Source organism: Struthio camelus, chromosome 2, assembly GCF_040807025.1.
Source record: "Struthio camelus isolate bStrCam1 chromosome 2, bStrCam1.hap1, whole genome shotgun sequence".
NCBI lineage: Eukaryota > Metazoa > Chordata > Aves > Struthioniformes > Struthionidae > Struthio > Struthio camelus.
The window spans coordinates 3,709,458-3,728,755 of record NC_090943.1 but is presented as its reverse complement, the minus strand read 5'-3'; the positions used below and the strand labels follow the sequence as shown (position 1 = coordinate 3,728,755).

General features: G+C 35.7%; 1 protein-coding gene across 5 annotated transcripts in view; it reads right to left on the bottom strand.

Annotated features, from left to right (window-relative positions):
• Nucleotides 1–968: 968 nt before the first annotated feature.
• LOC104150125 (meiosis-specific coiled-coil domain-containing protein MEIOC) overlaps nt 969–19,298 on the bottom strand; it is a 40,658-nt gene continuing 22,328 nt past the window's right edge. For all 5 annotated transcript variants that reach the window (XM_009684175.2, XM_068934089.1, XM_009684176.2 and 2 more), the window contains 5 exons: nt 17,773–17,874; nt 13,826–15,632; nt 10,418–10,552; nt 10,121–10,301; nt 969–7,820 (listed from right to left, as the gene is read on the bottom strand). In XM_009684175.2, coding sequence (XP_009682470.1) covers nt 7,564–7,820; nt 10,121–10,301; nt 10,418–10,552; nt 13,826–15,632; nt 17,773–17,874 — 2,482 coding nt within the window. In that variant the 3' untranslated portion in view covers nt 969–7,563. The remainder of the gene's footprint in view (nt 7,821–10,120; nt 10,302–10,417; nt 10,553–13,825; nt 15,633–17,772; nt 17,875–19,298) is intronic.

Sequence of the window (19,298 nt, the reverse complement as noted above, 5' to 3'; positions counted from 1 at the left end):
TTTGTAGAGTTACTTAGTTTGGGAAACACTCATCACGACTATTTTTCCCCAGTAATATTGTGTGAAGTGAGGAGTACAACTTTCTGAAATTACTTAAAGCTTTCCTTTTGTGCGTTTCCAACTATTTAATGCAGTTCTGCATTAAACTGCATTATTAAAGTCTCCTCTGTGTGTAACCCTGCATCCAGGGTAAAAGATACTTCCTTAACACCCAAGCACAACAAATGCTATCTAGAGATAACTACAGAAAATTTTCTCTTCTTCTCCCATAACATTTGCTAACGTAATAAAATCAGTGTCACAAAGAATTTTAATTTTTGTTACTGCGTTATCCTGTAACACATAGCATGTCTTTTCTGTGCTGAATTATCCAAAAAAAAAAAAAAAATCACATGGAGAACAGCAGCTGATTAACAGCGTAAATTGAACTAAATGAAACAACAAGCTGTAACTATTTATTAGGGACATACATACAACACAGTTGATTATTTAAATAAAAGGAATCAATCACATACATAAAAATACTAAAAAGTTACACTGGCCATGATTTATTACAGAATTCTCATACTTCTGAGACTTTCATACATGTAACACAAACCTTATAATCTTTCGATTGTTGTACCTTTTGTGTAATAGAAACCATGTGCAAGTGTACACAGTTTGCCTGAAGCTACTTTGCACAAGTGAACATAATCTAGCCTCAGCCACAAGGCATCCTGGTGTTCCACATAAAACAACTAACAGAAGAAAGAAAAAAGCACAGGAAATTCACAAGTTAAGGTGTAGCAACTTGCTGTAATATCAAAGTATATCCCAAAAGAGATCTGTGAAGTATAATTTTAAGAATGTTACACAGGAGGTAGAAGTAAGATTTTTGCAGCGTTAATTCAACATCCACAGTTGTTTTACAGAAATACTTAAATAAGCCTAAACTGACTGATTAAAATCTTGTATAATCAACAATTGACTTTTTCTTTTTTTTTTTAAAGTTAAATTATACTTTCACATATTCCTGTTGGGTCTACTAAATGGATCAGCTCACAAAATCCTTCAGTAATATTTCAACAGCAGTGTAAAATTTGCTTTAAGGAAATGAGTTTGACCAATAAACATGTAAAAGATATACTTCAGACACCAAATAGTATATTAAAATATAGACACTATTAATCTTTGTATATCTGTCATAAAAAATAAAAGTAAACTTATTTTTCCCATATATATTGGAAATAGCCTAATTCTGTGAAAAAACTATGCTCGTTATTACTGTGCATAAACAAGTTTTAAACTGGTTGTATTTTATACAGTAAAAAAATGTAAAGCAACCTTTGCCTGGCAATGATTTTTTTTTTTTTTTAATTTGACTCTGGTTTATTCTAACTAGCTTTTTTTTTTTTTTTTTTTTTTTTATACACTATAGGCAAATAATTTCTTTTTTTAAAGCTTATTTGGCAAACAAGCAGCAAAGAGGATTTATAGCTCCAGTTCCTCCATTTTTAGTAATTCGCTCATAAGCCCATACATTTTCAACCTCTAACAGCACAGACTACGTACATCATATGCATCTTATTTTTGCACCTTTGATTACAGTATTGCTAATGAAGAAAAATAATGACCCTTCATATTATGTAACTGATAGAACTGATTGAAAAAAGAATTTTTCAGCAAATTATAAAGCAATCTAAAACAAAATATAAATTCACAGATGCCTAATTTTTATATAATGTTTTACAAAATAAAAAAGTGCTGGTGACTGAGACAGGTAAACTGCACAATAAATGAATCTAGGTCTTTGCATGGTTAAGGCTATATTTCCTTCCATGCAAATTAAGATAAAAAAAAGGTGCAAAATTCTCAGAAACCCACAGATCTAATTCAGTCAAAGCTTCTGCAGTAGGTACATTCCCCAGCTTTAAAAGAAAGCAAAATAATCCTTCTAATTCCAAGTTGTCAGTATAGTGAGAAACCTTATAAAAAAAGGTTGGGGACACATCCTTCTGGGGTTTCTTTATATCAAATGTTCAAGGTGAACTACTAAGCTCGTATTTACAAAGAGCCCACGTAACTTGAGATATCAGGCCAGTAAAGCAACAAAGCCAGCTGAAGTCAAAATCTGTTAAAGCTACTGGCTTCAATGGAAGCAGGATCACACCTAGCTCGTCAGTAGCCTAATTGCAAATGCAACTACTTAAAAAAAAAAAAAAAAAGTATATTTGAACATTAACTCCTCGCATACATTCCCTATTCTTTTTCAATATAACATACAATCTTAACGATTTAAAAAAAAAAATCCTGAACTCAAGACTTTCCACCTTAATGACTCTATTTAAATATATATATATCTCTCTACATAATATTGTAGATATAAAGCAGATTTAAAAACGTAATTTTACAACTAAGATCACACACACTGCCAAATAAACAAAGATACAAAGAACCAAAAAACCCACCCCAGATCCCTACTGCTTTGGCTTGCTCCAACATGCAGTACTTGCACTTCACAACTCCTGAACAAACAGAGAATAAAATTAGCTTTCAGAGCAGGTAAGGAAATCACTTTTTAAAAAATATATATAGGCTTAAGGTTTGTTTTTTGCATAATCTTTACAGCAATTAAACCAAAATCCAACATCCAATGGAATTAGAGCTATAACCTAAATTACAGATTTGAGAATATCATGCTAAGCAAAGCTGAATGCTATCGTTTTAACAAGAACAAATCTCCAACCAACCAAACCAAAATGAACAGTTCAATGAAACTTTTATGCTAAATGTTCCTTTGCTATTTCTAGGAACTGCACTGCATTTAGAAAAGATGGTTTAAACCCTGTTTCATTCTCGTTCCTGACAGAGACAGGAGCTGAGAGGGAAGAGCTGGTGAACTTGCTCTAAGGGGAGGACCACATCCAGCTAGTCTGAACCAGCTGTTCCCAAACCATGTTCTAGCTACCTCAAGCTGGTACACAGCTGAGAACATCAATTCCTTCCACACGATTAAAACATTTAAGAGTGGAAGGATGGCTACCAGAGCGTGACCAGAACAAGTCGACTCTACCACAAGTCTCAGCAGTTAAATTCTGGCAGCATCTATGACCAGCGGAGGGGGGAAAAAAGAGAAGCACAGCTGAAGGAAAGCCAGAGAAAGACACTTGGACCCTCAGGCTCACACCTTTTGCAGCTACTGGAGCCACAGCTGCTAAGAGGAGCGATCCTATCCACAGCAAGTAAGGTTTCTTGTGGCTCCTCTTTCCTTCTTTATTTCTGCAAATAGAATAGGAGAAAGCCTGGAGAGCAGATCAAAATCCCAGGAAGCTGTGCTCGTGGTCTCCACAGGAAAAGCACGTAGGACTAAAACTAGGAAGTTTTCCACAACATTCTGGAGAATCTTCACACTTCACCAACAATGAAGAGAGGACATTCCTCAGCAAAAAGACCTATTTTTTTATTTTTATTTCAACAACAAGAATAATTTATATTTGTCTGCTTGATTCTCAGTTATCCCTAACCTTTGGCAATAAGCCTGTTTTTCCTTCTATTCGTTCTTTGTCAAGTCTCATCCTAGTTTTTAAGACGATGATAGAGGTATGGGAGGGAGAAACGCAGACATTCAAATGTCCCATGCCTCAATGAGCAGAAAACCACATATGCCAACACAGCACAGGGCCTGGTAAGGCAGAAAAGACCAAAATACCAGCTAGTACGTCAAAAAGCCTCCCACTTGTATACTCTCTGTCTTCTACAATGCACTTACTTCAAAGAGAAAAGTGCTGAGAGGAATAAGAGGAGACTTATTATGAAGACTAGAGCATAAGTTCCCAAGTTGTGAGGCAAATCATTTCCAAATGATACACACCCAGGTAGAGAAAAAAGATTAATAGCAATGGTAAACAACAATGGCAATGAAGATCCAGTTTAGGGGAAAAAAATAGCAGTCATTAGGGAACTAACAGAATATTACAGACTCACCTGTTCTTGAAAAGGCTCAGTAACACAAGCACCAGAAAGCTAGACAGTCTCTCTATCTCTTCTTCTAACAGCAGTTAATGACAAACTGATACTAATTCATTAGTTTTAGTTTAAACAAATACCACCAGAGTAACTTAACAGTCATAGGGACCCTGCAGATACAGAAGAAAGGCAGAGATATTGAAGCTATCAGGAGAAAGAGTTCTTACTTTGAAGCAGCCCCTCTTCTGGGAAACAGTAAGGTGAAATCACCAGAAGTCTCCAGTTATTTACACATATATTTTTGAAATCTGTGATATAATGGATTACCAGTTTGGGATTCTGGAGCACTTAAAATGCACTCACAGCTATCAAAACACATAATCTTAATTTGAAAAGGGACTCTTCAGCATCCCGTTCTCTGGAGCAATCTAGTATGGCTGCTGCCACCACTACTAGCTACAACTCTGCTTCCTTCCCCACCTCATTCAAGAGCTCAAACTGCATAAATCAAACCAGAAAAAAAGAACGACTGAATCGCAGCAAAGCTATTTTGAAACAAACAAACAAAAAAAAAAAAACGCAGTAAAATTTACTTGATTGCTCCACAAACAGAAAAACTCAAAAACTGAACTCCAAAACAAAAACACCTCTAGCGTAAGTGTAACATAGTACCTCAACTCTGCTTCCACTGAAGTCAATGATATGGGAATAGAATTAGTCCCTTAAAAACAGAAACATTATACTTATTCGTGCCAACAACTCAGTGCAATACCCATACAATTTGTATTTTGTTGCCAAATTAAACACTAGTCAGTTAAAAATATGTTATGACTGTAAGAGAGCAACTGCAACATCAGGTGTAAATTGGTTATTTTACAAAATATAGTATTATTTCTCCTGAACTATAAAAGGGTATGTAAAAAAGCAACAGAACGTAAGCTCTCTGAAAGGACTTTTGTCTTTGTAGGTCTAACACTGTCCATAAACAAAAGATTTAAAGAAATGATTCAAAGATTTCAAATACTGTATGAAAACCCAGGGATTTTATGAAGAAAACAGAGCAAGAGGTCATGAGATAAGAGAGCATGCTCATCACGTTTGTGGGGTGTGACAAGTAAAATCCGGTACCAAAACACATCTGCACTATGGTGACTCTCAACAGCTATGGTGCTTTACGCTTGTTAAAGAGCCCATAACTGGACAATCAAACATCATGTACAAACAACATTAATATCATATGCTACTTGTTAGCTATAGTCAAATGCAGCCACGCTGTAACCTTTTACATGTGTTTTTAGACTGCAATTGAAAGCATAGTTATTTACTGTTTTTGAAAAATAAGACTGTTAAAGGCACATTAACTCTATTATGAGCCAATTAAGACCACATTCCTTCACAATAATAATTAACACACAAACAATACAATAAGGACCTATTATGCCCAATACATTCACCACTACAAAACAATCCTGCAGGACTACAATTATTCTGTAAACAGAAATGCAAATCAAGACTCAAATTCTTATTTCCTGTCAACATAGTAATCATAATTCAAAAACAAAATTAGTCATTAACTCAAATACTGCAGACTCCATTTTTTTTAAACCATAGAGTATAGTTAATTAGTTTCACAAAAGCAAATTCAACCTTCTTAAATTAAGTTGTGCAAATGAACTGCACATGCACGCATACACTCACACAGCACTAAAATAACTAACTCTTCAGTACCCACTTCTCTAGGCTAAGGCTGAAAACATTCATTTAAGTTGAATTCACTTTTCTCTAGGAAAAAGAAAGGCTCTTACCATACTAAGATTCTGATTCCTATCGACTCCCGTTTTTAAACTTTATTCAGTGGATTAACATGAGGCTTCTGTAACTGTAGTCTATGAAGTTATGTCATTACTGCCTCATTACAGCTAACGATGGCACTACTGAGAATACATCTGTTCTAGAAACATTATCAGATCCAAAACTACACAACTCTTTTTGGAACATTTTGCAAGAACATATATATGGAAACAACTATATGTTTATCCACAAAATGTCAAATTCAACATCAAACATTATGAAACACAGATAAATCTTCATTTTTGTCTTTCAAATTTTCCTCATATCCCCACTTAATTCACTTTTAAAATAAGAACGGCCCTTCAAAGCCATTGATTAATATACTAATACCTAAGAACCTTAGTTGGTTATTAGTATATGTTAAGAGATAATCTAACATTAAGACACCGTTGTCAAAGCATTATAAATATTTATAAGTGCCCTAAGAACAAAACTTGAATTACTCATTCTTTTCTAATTCTCACCCTGAACATTCACACTGATACATAATACTTCTGATTGTCTAAGCCACAGAATGGAGACTAGTTAACAGCAACTAAACATATGAAATCCTCTCATGCTAAAATGAATCAGTTAAACAGCTTTGGTAACCTAGTATATAGTTAGCTTTGTGTAAATATTTTGCAAACTTCCCTTTGCCCAAAAAATCCCTATATACCATGTGTATATTTATATAGTAATATACATATATTTCCTGAGTAAATCGTTAAATTTGATTATTTGGAAGGTTTGGCAAAAGATCAACTGTATAGTACTAAAACAGAATTTTAAATAAACATTCAATAAACACATAAAAATAAATATGGAATGTTTTCAAAAATTATAGTACCATGAACGTATATTAATAACTATAATTCTTTTGAATTAAGTGCATTCTAAGTTATATAGTCACTGTTTTTTAACCCACTGAGGAATTGCTAAATCTAATTTCTAATCCTGAGTGACAATTTTGTATCACCTGCTAACGTGTACTTCAACATAGCACTTACTGAAAATCTACAACCGCCTTAAATTAGTTCTTTTTACATAAAACATTTTGTTACACATATTGTACTCCAGGAAATCCTGATTTACACTGGTTTAGCTGGAAACTGAGTTGTCAGCACAACTGCTGAAGCAATTCACGCAAACAACAATTAAACACTGATTATTCTTGTCAAACTGTTAGCAATTACCTGAATGATCTGACTTCCTGTCACAAAACCAGTACAGAAGTCTTAATTACTCTGCACTGAGTGACAGGATGCAAACTATTTAGCAATCACTTTGGCACTTAAAAGAACTATAGAATGGTGAAAAAAAAAAAAAACACCCTGAACAATTATGAAATACCTTTCAAACAGTTTTTTTTTTTTTTTTTTTTTTTTAAGTATGCTAAATCGTAACATTAACAAAGAAAGGAGAATTAACTTCTGCCACTCACTGGTTTCTCAGGTCATGGCTTGAGTCACAGCTGATACACAGCTCTGGATAAGCAGACAAGGAAATGTTCAGCTATTTTTAATTCCTCTTATTAATAAAATTCTTATGTAGCAGACATTGCAATACCAGCAATATTAAAATTGCATTAACACTATTACAAGACGTGTCTCTCAACGCCAGAATCACAGTAATAAAATTGCAGCACTGATCAGTTATGTTAACTCTTTTTGCTTTTTGATAACCTATCAGAAATATTTTCCATGCAAACCACTTTCCCCTTCCTTCCTTCCTCAGACTTCTTCCTCCCTCTTATTCTTATTACTTTTTTTTTTTTTTTTTTTGCTATTATTCCAGAATCCTCATTGGTTCCTCAGATTTTTCTTTTTTGCTTCCTTTGTTTTCATGCTCCATGTTGCTTTTTGCTTGTGTGCTTGTGTTTGCAGGGCATAGCTCTTGCAATGCCCTTTCAACTTCTTCTTGTTTTTCCAGACTGCTTAAGGAGGTTTTTGGTAAAGTCATCTGTAACGCACACCATAAAGCAGTACGAGCCTTGCGTGTGGAAGTAGCCAACTCTCTAATGGCAGCTGCCAGAGCCAGAACATCTACAACAACAAAAAAACGTGTTACAGGTAAAACTAATATACGACCCTGATAATATTAATGTATTAAAAACCTTTTGAATTCATTCCAAGCTCAACACTATGTATGTAAAATTTGCTCAAGAAACAGCTAACATTGTACCCTGTTATTGCATTGGTTAAATTCCAGTATTCTGGAATCATTCTTCTCTTACAAATAATACCTTTAATATCTCACACTTAAATCAAAGCTGCGTCCAAAATTCAATGGCAAAGCTACCATGCCTGCAATGCAATAGTTAAGCCTACTGACGTTATCAAAGGGGACTTTCTACAACGAAACTCAGTAGGAGAGACTGCAGCTTGTTATAAGCTATAGTAGCACACGTTCTCAATAATAATCTTGCACGCAAAACAAGAATGGTCATCTTTCAGTACAGGAGTCTAACACAAACCTTCATGACTCTTAATTATCTATAGGTACAGTCTGCAGAATGAGCAAAGTATGATTAACCTAATTCCAGCCAGATGAGCTTGGTGTAATCGTTTCTACCTCCGCTGTTTCCTTTTCAGTGGCACTGATATGCATCTGGCCTCACAGGGAGAAAAGGCTCACTACTGATGCTTAGATACACATTCACCAACAGTGGAACTCAAAGAAACAGATATTTCACTGCGGAAAAATAATTACTCAAAGCTTTTCCATCTGTGATTTAGACTGTGCTTAGATCTCCAAAAGCAGCACAGCTCTTCTTCACAGTCCTAACCTCACCAGAGAAGCCACCACTACCCATAAAAGACTAATTGCAATTTTTCTATTTATAGGTACCATATAGAATGGTTCACATAATGATTCCAAATATCTTCATTTTACAGTGAAGGTAAGTTTAGCAAAAACATGGTTTGTGGGATTTTTTTTTTTTGGTAAGATAACTACCTACTTCTTGGCCTACGGTTGGGCTAACATGTTACACAATTTTAGGGTTAATCTGAGAAGTTTATTTGGCTATAGGACTATTACTTTTAAGTATATAATAACATCATTAAGAAGGTGCTTATCACCTAACTTGCAAAAGTAAAGTATTTTGGCTCTTTTTATAATTTATCTTTCCTTAACATTGCTTCAAGTCAAAAGAACTACACACTGTTGGCTTCACTGCAGTAATAGGAAGTAAGATAATATAGAACATAGCTCAATAAGCATGCAAAAGAAGAAAGGGAAGGAAAAAAAATGTGTGTTCCTCTCTGGAAAAATTTCTCTGAGAAGCAAGTGTATTCTGAAGTTTAAAAAAAAAAAAAAAGTATGCTCTTACCCTTCAAAACCCAAATTCCTAAATGTATCACCTGTACCATCATTATTACTGAATAAAAGTTACCACTTACCCTATGCTAGTAGAAACAAATGCAATTTGTCTTTTTTCGTTAGTACTGATTGATACATTAGTAATAGATGAAAATACATGGAAGATTAAGCTGTTATAAATGGAAAAAAATCTACTTCAGAGAAGTTACTTAATTTTGTCCAACTTCCAAAGAAATGAATGTGCAAAACATAATGACTTCTTCGGCTTTACATCATATGGCTCTTTTCTAAAAATTGTTTTCCAATAATTATTTATAATGAGCTACAATGTTAATTTTCTGGCAAATAAAATGCTTTCAAAGTCATAATTAAAAAGCAGATCTATGGTAAATCTTTGAAACTAACAGTTTACTTATTTAAATAGGTTGTGCTAGGTAAGAATAAACATTGTATGCTGTTCATGCAACGTATAAGAGGCTCTTCAGAAGTTTATACTTTTGTTGCACATCACTCTTGCTATACATCAACATAAGTTGGGAACCACAAAACAGCATTTCTGGTGGGTTTTTTATTTAGATAAAGTAGAGAGATGGTACAGATTAACACGGCACCATGCCTATTTTTCACTTTATAAGCTAAAGAGAAGCAAAAGACTAGCCAAATATCATTAATAAAGAAATTAAATTTGTTTAAAAAATTAGTCTGTTTTGACTTAAAGGACAATTACTTATGGTTACATAACTTTTTTTTTTAACGTGTCCTTTTTGATCAAGAGAAGAAAGTTTTTAAGTGTTTAAACTAGTAAGAGAGAAACAGAAAAGAAATTTTACGCGAGAGATCTTTTTAACTCTTAAAAAGTCTGACTACTATTTTAACAATTTTAAATGTGCAACTTTTTTGATGACGTTACAGTAAATAAATTGGAATTTGCCGCACATTTCAGATTGCGTATTTTCACAATTGATCTTTCAAAAAGCTTTTAGAACTAAAAAAAAAAAAAAAAAAAATAGGAAACGTTTACCTTTTTCGTTATTATAACGTGGTGTTCCTTGTCTCTGTGGATTAGCAGCATTAACAATCTCATCCTTACGCCTTGCTTGTGTTACATGAATGGCTTCCAAATGATGTTCCAAAGCAGCAGATATGTTACCATGTACCGGGGTGCCACGAAGCCTTTCCATTTTTCCTATTAAGGTGAGTACCTACCAGACACATTGAAAACACCAAAATGACTAGGTATTTATAACTCTCCATAAAAAACAACACAATATTTCATCTGTTATTATGAATCGCAAGACACTATTTCAGGAAAGCTTACCCTGGCTTGTTCTCGTAACTGGTCCACAATCAGACGATCAACACGCGATGGGTTAGCAGGAAGGCGAGACACAGGAGTGTTATTTGAGCTAGATACGCGCTTTCCTGGAAAGTTTCTTGCAAGGTCAGCCTCAGTCTGAAGAGGAAACAGATAGCTATTTTAAATATGAGAAATTACATCTACAACTTTGTGAGCTTTTGAATTTGCAAATACATTCGAAGCGTGCTTGCTGTCTTCACTTCTGATTGCATTTACAAACAAGGTCCCCAAGCACCTGTATCTAGATGTACGTAATGCTGGTATCAGCTCCAAAAAGGTCATTAACATAGCTCTCCATTGAGAAAGGAGCTGGCAAAACTACTATACAACACAGACAATGATTAAACACAACCAAATCTATTTTTGGATAGGACTTTCCGACACTTGAAGTAAAATAAAAAAGGTATAGCTAATAGTGTATTCTCTATCTTGTTCACCTTCAGTGGACAATGGACTGAGGAGAGAAACATTAGTAACCAAGTAGCAGTTCAAGGTAAAGTCAAGAGCACCTTCATACTATGCATATTCACATTTAAAATTTGCGCTAAAGACTTTCTTTTTACTTTACATACATTCATATCATTTAGTCTCTGCTCTCATCTAACATGATTGAGGAGAGCTAAAGGAGCTCAATAGCTTTCAGCTCGGAAACCTGAGAGATATTTGCAAAAACATGGACGGAGAAAGGGTCATGAACTTACATTAAGATACTGCATCTTTAACAATCACAACTAATAAACAACTTCTTTATTTCAGAGCTGCTCTATACACACATTTAATACAATTAGTAGAATTTTTTTTTAAACGGAGAGCTCCCTGGAAGAGAAAGATTTAGAAAAGGAAACAGGTAAGTTCACTGTTTGCTGCTCCAGAGCAGCAGCAATGAAAAGGTTTCTGAGAGCTCAGATGGCTGACTGACTAGACAGGCTAAAATTAAACGTAGGTCTGTCCCACTGAGGGGAGATTCTCTCTATACTATTAAGAAATTCATAAAGGTTGCGACTCTCAAACAGGTGAGAATCTCAAAGAAAGAGGAATAAATATTTCAGCTGTAGGAACGTGAGCAATGCTATTGCTGTCAGCCTCAGGGACTAAGAATAGTTTATACTCAAAATAAAACTATCGGCAGACGCAGTCTTGTAGCTATACAAATCAAGGTCTGAAAATGCCTGAGCTTGAGTAGATCACTAGGATAAAATCTGGTCAAGCAGCATGGACCAGAACAAGCTCACTGATCACACAATTTTGATTAAGAACACCATGGAAGAAGGATAAAAATCGCTTTCACGATGAATACAAGCGAACGTATATTATGAGCTGAGGACTACACTTCAATCTTCCCAAATGACTGACTTTACCCAAATTCTGCATAAGCAGGTCTGGAAGAGCCTTCTTTGTCATCACAGAAGGCAGAAAAGCTGCTGAAATTGCTACTGTCTTAGACACACTGGAGCAAAAACCACCATCAGTCTTTCTCATCATGCAGAGAATTCTTGGTAGAAGATTAGACAGTATCAGCAACACATTTCAAAGGCATCCTGGATACAAACAAATGTAGAACTTGGGATCTGTTATTTCCTGTTGCTATTTGAAATTAAAAATCAGTGTTGGGACACCTCCAGTTGTGAAAGAGGAAGACATTGCTTTGATCTCTCACTGTACGTAGCAAAGCGGACAGCGTGCAGAACCGTTAGGGAATTTGGAAGAGGAGGTGCCTGCCAGACAAAGCTGATGGTGGGATGCACCAGACCTCAAGACTGTTCCTCTGCATGAAGAGGTTATGGGTGGGGAGAGAGGGGTGGCGGTGAGGAACGTGAGGACAAGCTGATATTCACGCAAGCTTTTTAAAGAAACTCAAGTATGAAATAAGTGAACTGCAGCACATTACCCCCTGCTTAACATCAAGTAAGTACCAAAGGAGTGGAGGGTGGCAAAGATGACTAATTTTTTAAAAAACAGTCCCAGACGGAAAACAAGAGAACTACAGAGCATCAGCTCTCGCATTTGTACTGGGCAAACAAGTAGAAACCACTGCAAACACACGTAAAATAAGATATTGGTAAACAAAAAATCATTTTTAACACAGAAACTGCACTTTCCAATTATAACTACTGCTTAAAGCATCAACAAGCAGGCAAGATAGGCAGTTTTTATATTCTATTTAGACAGAATTATCCGAAAGGCTATTAACAAGGTCTCAGAGGAAAGTGCTGATGCTGGAAAGAAAAGAGTGCTCTCCAGAGATACAGTCTGGTGAGACATCTGCCTCCTTCTCCACTGATGAGGAGCCTTCTCCAACATGGAAGGGAGAGACAGGCATTCAGATAGTGTAAAATGGGACTGTGAATTATTAAGAAAAACATCCTAGCTTCAAAGATCTGATATGGAATTCAGAGGTTTGACTGTTTCTGGGGACATACTCCCTGCCCTACTTGAGCTCAGAGCTTTGATTCCCAAGTGGCAATACGCTTGTTAGTAGCATGATCCCCTCATGGGCAACAGTTCTTAACGAGAGGGTCTAAGGCAGGTAAGTCACTGTAACAAGAAGGGTATAAATTGGAGCTTCCTTTGGGAAGTCATATCCAGTCAAAACACTGTTACCTTTTTTTTTTTCCCCTCTACAGCGTCAAACAGAATGCCCAGGATTATTTTCTTCCAGCACTAAATCAAAAATTTAATAAAACAAAGAAGAATAAGAGAAAGACAGTAGAAGATCAGTGACAGCAAACAAACAAAAAAGAAAAGAGAGAGAGAGAGAGAGAGAGTTTTTTTCTTTCAATGACTGCGTGGGAGAAACGCATGGGTTTCAAATACTTTAGTTAAAGATATAGTTGGGTGTAAGGGGACTGGGAGAAGGTAAAAGGCGCATCTAACCAACTGTTTGAAAAACAAGCTCTTAGACCATGAAGGGGCATTTAATGCCAGTACTTGAAGAACCACCTGTGCTAGCGAAGGCCTTATAACCTCAGGTAAGACTGGAGGCTCTTGAATCATAACAAAAGCCTACTGAATTCATGAGCAACTAGCTAATTATTTTGTATTGACCATATAAATACAAAACACTGTCCAAGCTAAAGATAACTTAGTGCTTTGGTCAGTGATGTTCTTATCACGTTTGTTGTAGCAAATACTCACATCAATTTTCAGTTAATAGAAAGAAATGCTGTTAGCAGCCTTATCCCAGCGCAAGTGCAAATGTTATGTTCAAAGCAGATGTTGTAGATGACGTTTTAAATATCTAAAACTAATTTAATGCAGCAATAGGATTTTCTCCTTCCAAAAGAAGTGACAGGCCAGAATATCTACTCCCTACAACTGCTTCTTGCAATCACCACCTGAGACAGAAAGTTATCAGTAGTTATGCTTTACCTTCTTTCTCTCTTTCTCCAAAGCTCTCCACTGTTCGTAACACTCCTCCAGTCGAGTATGAAGCTCATTAGCAGGTCCACTGCGATTTCTTGGGGGTCTATACTTGTTAAATGGTGTTGGAAAGGCAAAGTATGGTGCGGCTATTTCCCCACAAAACAGATCATTGATGAAGGGATTCAAGTGGTTAAAATCATCATAATGAAAAAGGTCAACCAGGTCTGAGAATGGAAATGGTGAAGGAGGAAAATTGAAATTATTTGCTGATGAAAACAGATGGTGATTAAATGGAGGAAAGCTGGGATTTTGCTTAAAATCGGACATTAGTGGGAAAGAAGGAAGAAAAGGAGGACTGATGAAATCTGACATGCTACCACCATTCTGTTCTTGCTTTTTTCGGAACATATTGAATGGCTGACGACTGTGGGCTGTATATCCAAAATGAGGAATCCAGTTCCTTCTGCCTCTTCTATCATCTTTATTACTGTTCTCCTGGGTTTGCTTTTTTTGAAATCTATGGTATTTTTCAGAGTCTTCGCTTACAGAATTCTGCTGTGTTAACCAGTCCGATGAAAAATTAACAGGAAATTTACGGTATTGCCCCTCCTTATTAGTCAAGGAATCATGCTGTGAGCGTCCAAAGGGTTTCATTTGTCTATGATTTTCTGAGATTAAACTAGAAACTCCCAAATTATTAGAAACACCATTTGATACTTGTAACCTTCCATCTTTCCTTGAAGAGAGGACAGGTGAGATCTGTGAGTAATAGGAGGTCTGTGTTATAGACTGATGGGTGGGAGAGCCACCAGACATGGTTGAAACCCCTGAAGACGACTGCGGGCTTGTGACCACTTGTTTTCGATAACTGATATCTGATGCAGCTGTGGGACTTGAGGCTTTCCCATCCAGCCACGAACGCCCATGGTAGGATGAATAATTCCCATTTTGCACAATGTTTGTAATAGATAAATCATATTCGGAAATTTTATGAGAGCATTCTTTAGGATTAATAAGGACCTTACATTCGTTATTATTAAAAGCATCACCCAAAGTAAAGCTATTATGACCATTTTGTACATGGCTTTCCTGTGGTTTTCTGTTTGCTCCTCCAGAAAAATGATTTTCTTTAGGTGGCTGATTGAAAAAATATAGCGATGGATGAACAGATGACTGTGATTTATGAGCAACTGTAAAGTTTTCATATCTTTTAGAAAACAAGTGGTTGTCCTGGGCTGCTTTACCCCAAGAGTCATCAACAGGTTGGTTAGATAGCTCAGGGGAGTACTTTGTTTGTTCTTGTGCATCATTTTTCATAATTTTGCCTCTTGATCTTTCAGCTTTCCAATACTCTTTCTGAAACCGAGTGCCTTCTTGAATTCTGTTTTGAGAAGAAAAGGGACTGAAATTGGAACTGATCTTTTCATAGTCTCTGTTCAACCTCATATGGTCATAACTGCACACATGCTGGTTACAGTCCACATTGTGAAATGAAAACCCTTCTTGCTGAATTGCAGTATTATTTTGGAAAGGGGAATTTTCAGGGTAACTGTTCTTCAGGATATTATCAGGCTGAGTGCAAGAGTCAGATGGAGAAAGCCAAGATTCTATGAGATGAAGATCTTCAAATCCTCTGTGTAACATCTCCACATCATGGGACTTCTGCAAGTGTTCCTGACAGAAGTTCTGCGCGCCAATCAGGTTTGAAAAATCCTTACTTTCAACAGAGTGCTTAGATGAAAGCCCTGAGAATTCACCACTGTTTCCAAGATCAGGTGCCCACATAGGCGGGAACAATCTTGAAAGAGAATTCCTGTAACAAAATTAAACAAAACCTTCAGGAATCACTAAACACATTTCTTACACTGCAACAGTTCACTTTTCAGGATTATTCCTCCCCCCGCCAAACAATGCTTAAACCCCTGTTACATCCTTGGCTTACCATATACACATCTGTTACAAAATTTAAGGGGAAAAAAATCCTGCTGCAGTGAGTAAGTGCTATATGAAATCTAACCGCCAGCGCTGTTCTCTAATATTAATTATTTTGTATACCACAATTTTAGGCTCTCTTATTCTTTCATGTGTTAAAAGTGTTACAGTACTACAGCCTCTTATTGCTATTTGTCATTTATTCAATACATTTATTGTTTTATTCTTCTAGCGTTACTCCAAAGACATGTGAACTTATGCCACACTTAACCCACAATTTCAGAGTGTATCCTTTACCTTTAAAAAAATTCAGCGACGTACTACTATTATAAAATTAGTGCCAGGCTCTGTGTTGCATATTACCTCTTACTACTTACTGAGAAAAATTCAATACAAACGGGGAGGGGGGGGTTCCATCACTTGCAAAAAACGTTATCATCCGATTTGATTTCCAACAGTACTTGTAAGCTGCTAGAAAATTATATTATTCCTGTGATCACCCTAACATTCACTTGCCTATCTAACAGGTTTCAAATGAGAAAAAAAATCAGAATTGAAAGAGAACAATATTCTATCACTATCATTACATTCTACCTCAATTATTTTGATATTATAGGTCTAACAAAAACTAAAGTCCCTGAAATTTGATTGATCTTCAAGAGCCAGCTTTTTTTTTTTTCCTCCTCATATGAAGGGCAAATAACTGAACATCCTTGTGAAGTTTTCCCTTCCATATATATTGGCAAAAGTGGAATGAAACCCAAGCAAAAGGATGTTAAGTTTTACCATCCAATATCACAGATCCCTGAAATCCACAACGTAGCATAATTTTGCAGACACCCATTCCTTACATTTTATATCTTTCATTTCAAAATAAGCAAATCAAAAAACTTTTGCATTAAGAGACAAATAATTCTTCCAAATTTCCTACATAAATTCTCTTTCCCGTTCCAGACCACAGACTTGCTTGATGCTATGCGTATTACACTTCTCTTCACCAAAGAGGCACCAAAATTCAAGATAATATAACAACAGCATATGCCAGTATACAGACACTGCCACGCTACCTTTCACTAAAAATTGCAATGTGTATGTTTTCCACTAAAATTAAATCATTTTCTCATTAAAAAGAACAGAATTCCTGCTACGTTCAGATTGCTAGAAAGTAACTTGCATAGTCCCCCGCATCACATTTCAATAAAGTTGCATAAATTGAAGTTCAGAAACACGGATGATATTCATCTCAAACTTTATACGCCTATAATAAATGCATCTTGTCACTCTGCAACACCTCAATAATAAAGGTTAGGAAACAGGTCAATTAATTTTAAACTACACAAAGCATGTGAAGCTACCTGACCCTCACCCTGATTAAGTTTAAAGGCTGAAAAAAAGGTAGGAGACACAGACATGTTAACCAATGTGAATAGCTGGGTTTGGATCATACTCTTAAGTTTTATTTTTAAGATATATTTTATTTCGATGTTTGACAAATTTATGAAAAGGTCAGCTGAAACAACACAAATATAAAACCTTCCTCTCTTTTTGAGGGATAAAAATGGTAACCTATGAACTATTATATAAAACTGTTGTAAGCCAACAGCTTGCTAACTAAAGCGATAATAGCCACAATGATCAAACAACATCAACTCCAGGACTGTTTATAATATTTATATTCAAGACTGCAGAGTTTATTTGTATTCATTAAATATTTTAGGTTCAACTGTATTCATAGTTGACTCTCATCCATTATTTTAAAAGGAGGTTTTTTTTCAAATGCTGTAGACTGATAGGAGACTACAAAAAAAATTGCATTTCTAATAGTTTACTCCAATTGCTAGTAAAAGGACCACTTTGCCATTTTAAGGGAATTTAAATGATAAATAAGTCCTTTGTGACTCAGTTCCATGAAAGCGTGCAAAACGTGCATCATACATTGGTAACAAAAGATATTCACCAAAAAAAAAAAGGGGGGGGGGGGGTGGAACGGCAACATATAAGAACTTTCAAAACAAACTTACCAATCTGTAACTGGTTCTGGCTTGTTCGGCTCCTCTAAAATGCTTGTCACCAGGCCAAACATATCAGGGCCATTGCCAGAATATGGAAGATTTATCTGCGCCCTGAAAAAACAAAACACCTAAATAAGAGTCTTTTTGTCCTAAACAAAACAGGCAGAAGCAGTATAACATGAATTTACCTTTAATTTATTGTAGTAGCATTGGTTAAAAATGTTCTGCATTTAATGTATTCGCACTACCCATACACTGAAATCTCTTCCTGCATCTGTGAATTCTATAGCATAGAACAAGTAGAAGAACAACTTTCCTTTATTGTTTCCTGTTCTCCTACCTTCTTGCTTCACTGGAGAAGTCTCTAGCTATTCTGTGAAGAGATGGGAGCAGCAAAAGATTCTTCTCGCCTTCCAATAAACTGTCTTTGAACTATTAATACTACACAGGTATAACATTTTTATCTTTTCTATCTCCTTACAGGGTAAATATGATGGATCTTCTCTAAACCTGCAAGATTCTAATTGATTCAGTTTTGATACTGAAGATTAGTTTAATCTTTAAAATATCATCTTTAAATACACTTAAAAGATATTAAGAGTAGTTGAATCACTTTTCAACTCCCTTTTTGAAAGCAGTTGGTCAAGACTGCATTGCATAATCTGGAAAAACTCTAAAGGTGTTCAACCATCACTTTTCTTACACAATCCCAACTTTTTTCTTTTACTTCAGCTGCAAAATGAGGTCTTTATAGAACTGTTTACAATGAAATCCAGTTCTCACTCCAGAGGTAATTAAAATATAAGACTGTTAAGATCTCCTCCTCATCCCCAAATACATTGTTTTGCTTAAACCATTAGTTTTGATCTCTTTGAAGTTCTCTCGGTCTTCTCTGGTGTCTGCCTAACTAAATAAATACACTGTCCGCTAATTTTGCTGCTTAACAACTCATATTCATACTGATTTTGCAGATTAACACTTAAAAGAAAAAAACCTTGCCACATTTTGACTTCTAACAGTATCTCTACTATTTACTTCATGATCATTCAGTTTCTTTTGTAAGGAATCTGGTCTAAGCTTTTTTTTTAAAATATATATATGAAAGAGCGCAAAAGTTCTTGAAAACTTTTTAAATGTAGAACTGTGAACTAGTATTTGATAACTGGATCTCTTCTGTATCCTTCTCACAGCATTCTTGGTTTTTATGAGCAAGGCCTATTTATTTTGGTTTTGGTGTGCAAGCAGCTGGAGATCATAGGCAGAAGCTGCATACAGACCAAGATTATCAATAAGAAAGGGAAAGTAATCAGAAACAACTGACAAAGTGGTATGGAAGTTTTAAAAAAAACACTATTGACCATTTTAGAACTGTGGACAGGACTGTACCAGGAAGCTGGATACACAGCAGAATTAAACATTCCTAGGAAAGAATGAGTACAGGCTAGCACCTGTCTAAAGTTGCCCAAACAAACTTCAGAGTTTGGGCAGAAGTGAGGTGAAACTTTCATACCGGACATGCACCAGAAGAGCTACAA